The sequence below is a fragment of the Coenobita brevimanus genome, chromosome 94, assembly GCF_032717465.1.
Source record: "Coenobita brevimanus isolate Jiangsu-jjx chromosome 94, ASM3271746v2, whole genome shotgun sequence".
NCBI classification, from domain to species: domain Eukaryota; kingdom Metazoa; phylum Arthropoda; class Malacostraca; order Decapoda; family Coenobitidae; genus Coenobita; species Coenobita brevimanus.
The window spans coordinates 8916041-8927381 of NC_137047.1; the positions used below are offsets into that span (position 1 = coordinate 8916041).

Below are 11341 nucleotides of genomic sequence, written 5' to 3' on the forward strand. Positions count from 1 at the left end.
AACTTAGTGTGAGTAGGTTTGTCATCATGTCATGATGACCTGTTAACACCCTCTGTGATGATTACATGACACCACCCTCTGGGGGCTTGAACGATCTCTGAATGCATGTCAAATGCTTGCCTGTCCCATTTCACAGGACATACTGTTGGTTAGTTCTCCCTTTATCATGTTTTTTCCTTGCTTTCTAGAAAAGCCTTGCATCATCTCAACCATAGGTGGAGAAAAGAAGTCTGGATGATGATGATGATGTCATTTTCATCATATTGTATCCTTTATGAAGGCAGCATGCTTGCATGTGTTGGCCTTAGTCACCTAATGGCAGCTTTCTATGCTGCTCAGTCTCTGGCATCCACCCTGTTCAGTCCCTTTTCCCTGAGGCCATACTTTGTGACCTAGTCCTGGGTCTTTTTTAGTCAGCATCTTGTAACCTTACCCCCAGTGTTCACACTTCTCACCTTCCACATCCATTTGTCATCCTCCATCCTTTCAGCATGCCCAAATCATCTCAATCTACCCCTCATCACAATACCAATAAATTAAAATTGTGATGAGGAGGGGTAGATTGAGATGGTTTGGGCATGTTGAGAGGATGGAGGGTGGCAGTTGGGTGCAGAAGGTGAGAAGTGTGAACATTGAGGTACGGTTACGAGAGGCAGGCCAAAAAAGACCTATGACGTGGTCATAAAGTGTGGCTTAAAGATAAGTCCTAGCTTATCTGAATATGAGCTTGGTGAATTGCAGGTTGAAGTTGCACTACTCCTCTTATCATGCAGTCCCTGGCTTCTTTCTTTCAAGGGATCAGGAGGAAGTCAAGGGATGTTTGTATAATCAGGGAGTGAAGCTACTCTGTTACTGTAGATCAGTGCCACAAAAAGGAGGTCTTCTCCTGTACCAGTTGGAGATGATGCATCATCATTATCATCATCATCATCATCATCATCATCATCATCATCATCATCTGGACCTCCTTTCCCACCCTAGGGCACGGTGAGGAGTAGCAACATCCAGACAGCCCAAATTTGCCCAAGCCAATAGGCCACGCGTCCATTCGCTTATCATTCAAGTCTCTGAAATCTTGGCTCTATCGTATACACCAAGAACATTAACCATGTTCTGTAGCTTCACACAAACCTATCTGATAGAGTCAATCCAGATGCACCATGTAAAAAAGGAGTGCCAAATCCCTGATCATGCACTTCTCCTCACATCATCATCCAGCCGGCTCAATCTCTTGTCAGTTCCCTAGCCTCACTGACTTCCATACCTCTCTTCCTCACACAGTCATCCACCATAGCTCTCCACCTTCTCCTTGGTCTACCTCGTCTCCTCCCTCCTTCAGATTCCCACAGATATACCTTTTTTCACGACACAATTGTTATCCATTCTCTTCACATGACCATACCATCTCAGTACACTCTCTTCGATTCTGGTGTCCACTGACTTCCCTACTCCACATATTTCACGAATCAGATTATTTTGTATTCTGTCGACCCTCTGTACTCCACATACATTCCTCAGCAGTCCCATCTCCACTGCTCTTACTCTTGACTTTTCCTTTTCATGCTACACCATAGTCTCATCCATATGTTAATGTTGGTACTAACACTCCATCATGGAAGCCTCGTGCAGCTGGAACACTCAAGCCTTTGTTTCTTCTCAAGGCCTTCATTTCTCCAGCTACTTTTCTTCCTTGTGTCACTCTACTTTTTTTTTTTTTTTTTTTTTTTTTTTTTTTTTAGTCCAAGATATAGTCAAAACATGATTTTGACAAATGTTACATGGGTGGAGAAATTGCCTGTTTCTTAAAAGAACACACTTCACTGCTACGATAGTGAAAACGCAGCCTGAGGCCAAAAATTATGGAATATTTAGTCATTGCGCGAGACAGCTGGTCAAAGCAAGGTAAAAAACAGACAAAACGTGGGCAGATTTAGTCATAGCGTGCATTACATCTGCCTGTGATGTATCCCCTGATCCTCCCTGCCCCTTGGCGGTTTGCCTAGACCAAGCCACAGGTTATGCCGATTTTGCTAAGTACTAAAATTCATGTATGAGATTTAGTACTTATGGTAGTGCTAAGTACATCTGGTATGACTTAGAAAAAATGCCAACCAGTTTTCTGTTAATGATCTGTGATGAGCATAATATAATAGAAATAAGCTGTTCAACATTATTTTAAGAGGTGGCACCAGCATCCATACAAGACATGTCTTTACGAAACATCAGTACGTATTAGCCCTATACAGTGCACACAACGCACTCAGTTATGAGTCTACTACAAGCCCAGAAGAAAGTGCTTGGATATACTTAAAAATGGGCAAGCCACAATATTTGGAGAAATTTAGAAAGGCGTGGCTAAAAGACGAAAAGTACGAAAACTGGCTTCTCAAGGTCCCTGGAGATGATAGAAATTAATTTTGTATAATTTGCACATGTACTTTGCAAAACTGTGCGACCTTGAGAAAGAGAAACACAAACGTAAGAAAGCTGCAGAGCCTTTTAGTAGAGTGCAACACACAGTTCTCCAATTTAAGAAATTTGGTTAAGCAAAAAAAAGTGGAGGGAACTCTGGCCATGTTTGACCTATTGATTAATATTGACCTATTTCATCAATATTGTGCAGAAAAAAATGCTATACAGTAAAAGTCCAATATTTCGGCATCCAATTCCCTGGCAAATCTGACATTTCGGCAGTTTTGAGAAATAGTCCCATTTACGAAAATCTCTGATCGTTCGGCAGATTCTCCGATTTTTTTCGTCAGTCTTGAAATTCTCCATGAGGCTTGCCAGCTAGCTACCCGCCTTTACCCGCCTTAGTGAGTGAGATAGTGAAAGTGATGGAACGAGTCTACCACTGCCATGAAGCTCAGAGGCTAGCTCTTTCTCCTATAGCATAAAGAGAGGACAAACATGTAGTGAGTCTAGCATGGGAAAGAGAATCTGTTTCGCCATTCTTCCGAGTTGTTGCCGTGCTGCTGCCGACTTCTCTTGATTCTTCTGTGTGCTTTGTGAACTTCGTACCGAAATACCTCTGAAATTACTATTCGAGTGTGCTGTAAGCACCGTAACATCAGACAGGAGCTTTGTAACACCTGAGTGGACCAGCCGTGTATTGTGAACAGTATAAACATCTGCGTGCTTTGAAAATGGCCTCCACGTGTGGAAAGTTAACTGGTGTTAGCAAGAAGCGTACACATAAGATGTGGACTTCTTCCAGCAGTAGCAGACTCCAATCAACCCCTTCTATTGTACATATGTAAATAAGGAACCTACTATAAGTTTAGGTAAGTGCATGTGAACTTGTAGGCCTACTGTACCATTACATTTATATACAGTACACCCTCATTATCGACGGGGGTTAGGTACTTAAGATACCCGTCGATGCCTAAAACCGTCGATACCGATTTTCGTCTGGTCAGGTACCCTTTATTTATATATTTTAGTATCCCTTCAATCACTCGTATGTAATATGCAGTTTAGTTTTAGTGTTTCTTAGAAATAAATTAGTTAGGCAATTGAAAAACTGAATATCATAATAAAACTACTTATATTAAGTAAAGAATTATGGAAAAAATAGCATAATCTCTGATGTTGATGCATAGTGGTCGTACACTGGACCTCAACTTGTAATGGCTGCTGTATCATCACTTCTCTCTCCACTTACACCTCACTCCATCTAAATATAAAAGGCGAAACCAGCAGTTGTAGCCATCCATATGTTTACATAACCGAGTGTGTAAAAAAAAAAAAACGAAAGCAGCAGTGGTGGTCATTCATACATCTAATAACTGAGAGTGTGAGGCAAGTGTTACGTTAGATCAGCTGTTCGCACCGATCTTCACAACACACGCCGGTGCTGCTAGCTCATACCAGAGAGACCACGCTCTCCTATTTACTTTCATTCTCAAGAGCTTCCTTTCATTCTTGATATTCCATTTCTCCCAGACCTAAATTTTCACGACTGTATGGCAGTTTATGCTATCAAAGATGAATCTTAGCCTAGCTTTCGCTAGGATCTTCTTTTAGGAAAATTCAACTCTCCTTATGCTCGTATATTTCATATTTAATCTCTGCCTAACTTTTGCAAGAAATATCCTTTATTGACAAAAAATCCAACTCGTCTTTAACATTATAACAAATAATACAGGAGCATGGGTTTTATCATATGTCCTTCTGAATTACCACACAACAGCACAGACACACGATCTTTTGCTGCTTTAAAGCCTGGCGCACTTTTCTCCTCCTCCGAAATGTATGTTCTTTTAGGCATTTTCTTCCACCACAGGCGTGTTTCGTCCGCATTAAACACTTGTTCATGCCTGTACCCTTTCTCCCTTATAAGTTCAGCAAAGTCACGTGGGTACGATTCTCCTGCTATCTGATCTGCTGAAGCTGCTACACCAGTCATCCTAATGTTATGTAGGCCATACCTTTTCTTAAAATTCTCGAACCAGCCCTTGCTGGCTGCAAATTTCTTTTGCCTAGAAGCACCAACATTACCAGGCCTATCACCATCGTCATTACTTTCATCACCATCATCACTATTTTCACCTACCTCACTTTCATCACCATTATCTTCACCAACACCACTGCTTTCACCAGCAAACCGAGCATAGAGTTGTTTTGCTTTGTTTCTGATGAACTGGGAGTCTAGCGGCACGTGTCGACGGTTTAAGTCCTCAATCCAAATATTCAGTGCCTTTTCCACCTTCACCAAGGCATCATCTCTCACATGCATCGTTACTTTAGCCGATCCTGGTGTGCACGAAGCCAGAGCATCTTTAATGTCTTTTTCTCTCCATTTTATGCCACGAACACTGGACTCATTCATGCCATACTCGCGACCAACCGCTGCATAGCTCATTCCACTTCTAAGTTTTTGTAATATTTCATTCTTTACTTCCAAGGTAAGTACTTTCCTTGCTCTCTTAGCTGCCTTATTTCCAGTTGGAGTGTTACAATGGCGCTTCGGAGCCTTGATGATCGCGAAAGCACGATAGATGTGGCCGAACACGATATGAGAACAACAGACAAACGTGTACTGATGCTGTTGTTTGTTGGGTCGGCGGGAACATGCCGCGAGCAGCCAGAGACACCTGGCAGGATGGCGCGCAAACTTGCTAGGAGGTGCCAATACAATTCTTTATTTTTTTATTTTTTTAATAATAATAATTTAACTCCCAGGAGACAAAAAAAAACGTCGATAATCAAATCCGTCAATAAATAAAAACGTCGATAATGAGGGTGTACTGTACAGTATGTTCACTAATTTCTTTATTTTTCATATTCATGTATAGTACTGTATTCATTACAGTATTGTACAGTATCAAACAGTATACAGTACTCTCTCCAAACACACATGTAATGATATGAGTAATGGTGATAGTGTTCACCGAAACATATAAGGTACTGAGTGGGTAGGGTTTTCGATAATTCGGCAATTTTGATATTTCGGCACTTGCCTGGTCCCATAGATGCCGGAAAATCGGACTTCTACTGTAACTTGATTACAAAAATGTGGGGGTAAGGAGTAATATTAGCGACTTTTGATGGAATGGTTAGTGACATATAGGCATGAGCATAGTGACATTTAAAAATGTGAGTTGGTGACCCTGATTCCTGTGCCACTCTGGCCATGTTTGACCTATTTTGTCAGTATTGTGCAGAAAAAACTGCTGTAACTTGGTTACAAAAATATGGGGGGGAGGGGGAAGTAATATTAGTGACTTTTGATAGAATGATTAGCGACTTTTAGGCATGAGCATAGTGACATTTGAAAATGTGAGTTGGCAACCCTGATTCCTGTGCCACTCAGGTCAAGCAGAAGCTTGACGTGATCAAGCGGAAGGAGAGAGAATGTTATTGTGCCATCGCCAAAAAGTGCCAAGTCAACGAGTCAGCTATTCATCTGACCCAGCGCTTGTTATGATGGAAAGGTAGCTGGTCATGTACTGCAACCGACGGGAATGGGAAGAAGTTTCGGTCGACTCTATAAACACACACAAACTCTTCAGCTCAAGTTGAGGAATCCTCCAGTGTTTGTGGGTACTGAAGTCATTTTTAGGTAGGTAAATCCCCTGAGAAAAGTCCTGGATAATTGCTTGAAAAGTGAAGTTGGGGCTGGCTTGGGTACCATGAAACCCTTTAACATGTAAACATATGGCTGTATAATGTGGAATTTTCATAAAGCGGGACCTGCCAGGAACAATATTCGCGCGTTATGTGAGAAGTGACTGTACTCTTTTCTGCATTTACTCTAAAGGCACGATGCCCACAGACATCAGCAAAACTCTGCACTAGCCCACCAAGTTCTTGTCCTGTATTTGCAAGCAGTACTGCATCATCAGCATATAACAAATTTGAGATATTCCATCCATCACAATTTATTACCAACGCCATCCCTTTCTCCATTACTCGTGTTTTTACTTCTCTCATCACCCCATACATATTTACTCTATATTGAACAACCGTGGGGACATCACACAACCTTGTCGCACGCCCAGACCAATCATGAACCATTCACTTAGCCACCCTGTTCATCACTCACAAAGACCTCTGATATCTCTCTTAATTTCTATATAATAATTCTTCCGTATGCCTTCCCTACCACACTCAATAAACTCATGCCACGATAATTCTTGCACTCACTACGTTCACCTTTATTTTTGTGCAGGGGTACAGTCACAGCCTTTTTCCACTCTCCTGGCACAGTTTCACTCATCCATGCCTTCTTATTTATCTCCAACAAGCACTTCATTCCACCCTATCCCATACACTTAATCATCTCTGCATATGCCTCATCAGCCCCAGCTACTTTCCCATTTTTCAGCCGCTTCACAGCACTCTTCACCTGTGCTAGTGTCCCGTCTCCTGGCACTACATTCCTTCTCTGCACACCCCCAAAACCAGTCATGTTTAGAGCCGCTCTGGTCTCTCTATTCCCATTCATCAGGCTTTCAGAATATTCTTTCCATCTGGTCCTTACTTCATCCTTCTTGGTTTAATAATCTACCACCTACATCCTTCACACCATCACATTTCTTTCTGCTTTCACTTCTACGTTTCCGCACCTCTTTCCAGAATAACTCCTATTATCAGAGTAGTTCGCATTCATTTTTCTTCCTAGGTCATCATTTACTCCTTCTTTTTCCTCTTCACTAGTCTCTTTATGTGCTTCTTGCTCTCAATATATTTAGTTCTTATTTCAACTGAACCCTTCTCCTGTAACCACTTTAGCCACTTCTTCCTCTTTTCCTTCACCGCTCTCTCAGCCTCATCATCACACCATGCTGTACCTTTCTTCTTTGTTGTTACTCTTGCTACACCACACACCGCTTTAGCATTCCTAACTAAGCAGTCCTTATATGTATTCCACAGGCTGTCCAGATCCATTTCATTCCAATTCACTGATTCAAACTCCTCCTCTACTTTGGTCCTGTTATCATTTGCCATTTCTTTCATTCTCAGCTTCTCAACTTTCAGTTCTCCCTGACTGCTCCTCTCTCTGCTGATCCACCTCACTCCTCTCAGCTTGATCTTGCATACCACAGTCATATGATCTGACAGACCTCCACATTGTCCTCTCACATCCCTTGTATCAGCTACCATTCCCATCATCAACCTCTCTGCGAGCACATAATCAATCAAGCTTCTTTCAGCATGATCCCCGTTTCCTCTATACCATGTATGTTTATGTGCATCTTTGTGTTTCAAATACGAGTTACAAATGCACAACCTCCTCTCCTGACACATATCCTTTAGTTGCTCCCCATTATTATTTTCTCCTGGTACTCCATTACAACCCATTATGTTATCTTCAGGACCATTGCCTACTCTTCCATTCATATTGCCCATTATGGTTACCATATAGCTTCTGGGCTTTTCTCCCATTACTTCATCCAGCTCATCCCCAAACCTGTCTTTCTCTCACTCCTGTCCACACACCATGCATATGCTACAATCAACGCCACTTTCACCTTCTCAAACTTGAACTTGACATACATACACCTCGAGCTGACACATTTGTAGTCTCTCATTGCACTGTGCCACACCTCATTCATCAACAAAGCAACTCCTTCCATGCATCTTCCACGCGCATTCATGCACGGTCTTACACATTTCACACCCTCCCACTCCTCCACTTCACACCTTTTCATCTTCGTTTCAGACAATGCCATCACGGCATATCTCGCACTCTTGAACACATTCACCACTTCCACCCTCTTGCTTTCCTCATTCACACCTCTCACATTCCACATGTCCATGTGAGTTTGCCCATTTGGTTGAGGCTCTGGGCAGGTATTGGGCCCTCCGAGGCCCTCTGAAACGACTGCTATGATTAAGTGATTTTGGGTAGGGGAATCTGGGGGACACTTAAACCTGCCAAAAACCCTGGTTATATGGTTACCACCCAGCATAGTAAATGGCTTCCTGGGTACGGGCCCAGGAAATCATTTGGCTTGTCATTCAGTGTAGAGATCATGTGGCATCTCTACATTGAGTGGATGATGGGCACCCCCATCCACCACTGAGATGATGCATTGTCAATATAATGTTTTCCAGACCATTTTCCTGCATATTACTGCCTAGGGTAATCATTGTTGGAATTTTGTTGACTGGAAAATTCGGATACTTTCACCAATTTACCGTATGTAAATGCAATAAGTTTTGAATGCTGTTTGTTCAGTAAATATTTTAGATTGTTTGACCCCCCAAATTCAGTATTTATTAGATGAGTGCACTCCACATCCACTCACTTTATGTATTGCTATCTTTATATGTAATTGCATAGAGTGACATGTATGGAATTATCAGCCAAATGTTTTCCTCTAATTCATGAAACCATTTATTACATTGAGTGGTAACCATATAACCAAATGGACACATGGTAGTTTAGTGAGAAAAGCCACTCTAACCAGATGGGGCCTGTAGGGATTTCCATCTGAGGGGTAGCTGAGTTTATTGGTCAAGTAATGATATTTAGAGGTGAGTAAGGCTGTTCACCTTTTCCATAAATGTTAGAACTGAATATCGTAGCCCTGGACCCCTATACTCCTGGTGCAGTAGACTAGGATTGGGTGATGGAATTACAAGAAAAATGTATGGACTGTGTGTCACAGCTTAGGCCAGTCAGGATTTTGCTTTTTTCCCCTGATGCCACCTTAACTACATTGTCCACCATAATGCAGTGTAGTCCAAGTTAACATCCCACCCCCAGCAATAATTGATGTTTAGTATTCTGGAATAAATAATCAGACAGCACCAGGCATTGGTAACACATAACAAGTGCCAAAAGTGAAAAAAGAGAAAATATAGTTGTTGAGGAATACCTGGATAGGGTATAGTGTACTTGTAGTCACATACTGTACAGATGATAGATACAAAAAGTGTGGTAAAGGGAGATCTTAATTGATGTTGGAGATTGGAGGAGACTTAGATTAGAAGGCCAGAGAGATCACTTGGTAAAATTAGTGAATGTGAGAAAGGTAATTGTCAACATTAATAAAATTGACATTGGATAGAACTGATTGGATGTATTTTGCAAATTGTACATTTAAGATATTGCACCTCATTTTCGTACTTTAAGACTGGACAAAAATTCTGTGTCTTATACTTAATGATTAGTTATGAATGGATGGCACAGACTGTGAGTAGAAGGCTGAGAATTTGATAAGTTAATAATAGGTGCATAGGTGTAGGGTAACACTGATAATAACTTTAATTTCATTTGGGATCATACCCATCCCATTTATTTAAAAAACTTGGAATGGGATAATTGATGATGCTCAGGATAGTTATAGTGCTGAACGTCGTAGGTAAATTCTGATAACTGTTTGTCGACATTGCACTAGGTATTTACTGATGCAAGTGCAGTTTTGGTAATTAATCTAAAATTATTTATTGGTTTGATTCTGATTATGTTCATACTTTTCTTTACAGATCTTTCCTAAAGGATGAACTATGCTGTTTTGATATGGACTATGTGCCTTCGAAGGTACAAAGAAAGACGAAAAGTTGCTGGGAGAATTTTTACCAGGAAATGTTAGCCCTGTATATAAGAACTCTAAGTGTTCAAGAAGTGCGTGTAGTGAATGGTTGCTGGATGAAATGGATATGTAAACTTTCTTTTGGAATTGTCAGTGATATACTGTAGTAAAGTGATGAGTTTGGTAGGATAAGTGATACATTACATAATATCCATATCATTCAAGGCTGTATATGTCAAGTCATGGTTTAACCAGGACAAAGACTCAAGGCACATAAAAAACAGCAAATAATTAAAAGGTAGAGGAAGTTTACATGGCAACCGGAAGTGGCAGCTTCAAGTGACAAGCGCAAGTTAACTTGTGGTGCTCATACTGTGTGGCATTCCTCATCTGTTGTGTGTACATACCCTCTTAACCAGTCAGATGCCTTTCACACTTTTCTTGCTGTAAGTAGGTGCTTTGAGGAGTGAAACTGTCCCATACCTGATATGTTTTAGGTATGTCAAAGCCCTTTCTGCGAGAAAGGTTGTGATAGCCTGTTCAGAACTACTCTAGTACAGGAAGACAGTCACAGCTGCAGTCACATTGCCTTTATGTGAATAATAACCTAGGTAGTGCTCCATATTGCTTATTTAAGTTTACATGAAATTTATTTTTGGCATGCTTCTTCAAGCTTAGATTATATTACTAACCTTTACTACTTAATCTAGTTTTCTTAATGAAATAGAATGAATGGAAGGAGATACCCTGGTAATGTCTTCCTGCATTAGAAACAGTCCCCATTCTGGGGGCAGTATTAACCCACCATACAAATCAATATCACGCCTATGCTGTTTTATCAGAGATCTGTTGTATGATAATTTACTTATGGGTGTTGTGTCTAATGTGGGTAATGTGTACTCTTAGGCATAATATGGTGTTAGGTTCTTTTGGGTGACATTGCTGATGTGGGGAGGCCTGCATGTGTGTGGAGGAAGGCTGTAGTGTTAGTTTGCAATGAATCTTGACATGATTGGTTTACCACTGGAATTTAAATCTAGGCTAGCTAGTTGTTTTGTTGTTTTTTTTTTTTTTTTTTTTTTTTTTTTTTTTTTTTAAGTATTATTATTATTATATAAATATAATGTGAGGCTCCAAAAAGTCTGAAAAATCTCGTGTATAGTGCATGTTTTGAGAGAGTGACTCAGCATGATGTGTATTCCCTGTCATGCATTGTTGAAGAAAGTTAGGACTTTTTTTTTTTTTCTTAGGTTTGATAGCGAATGTTTGGTTTCTTACGCATTGTTATTGATGTTAGGTACTGTATTTGTTTTTCTTCTGTTTTAACACTTAGACATTGTTGTGTGGCACTTTTA

At 40.7% G+C, this 11341-nt stretch overlaps 1 protein-coding gene across 1 annotated transcript in view; it reads left to right on the forward strand.

The window, feature by feature from the left end:
- LOC145412960 (akirin-2-like) overlaps window positions 1–11341 on the forward strand; it is a 31712-nt gene extending 20371 nt beyond the window's left edge. Inside the window, exon 5 of the mRNA XM_080282782.1 lies at window positions 9940–11341. Coding sequence (XP_080138908.1) covers window positions 9940–9950 — 11 coding nt within the window. The 3' untranslated portion in view covers window positions 9951–11341. The remainder of the gene's footprint in view (window positions 1–9939) is intronic.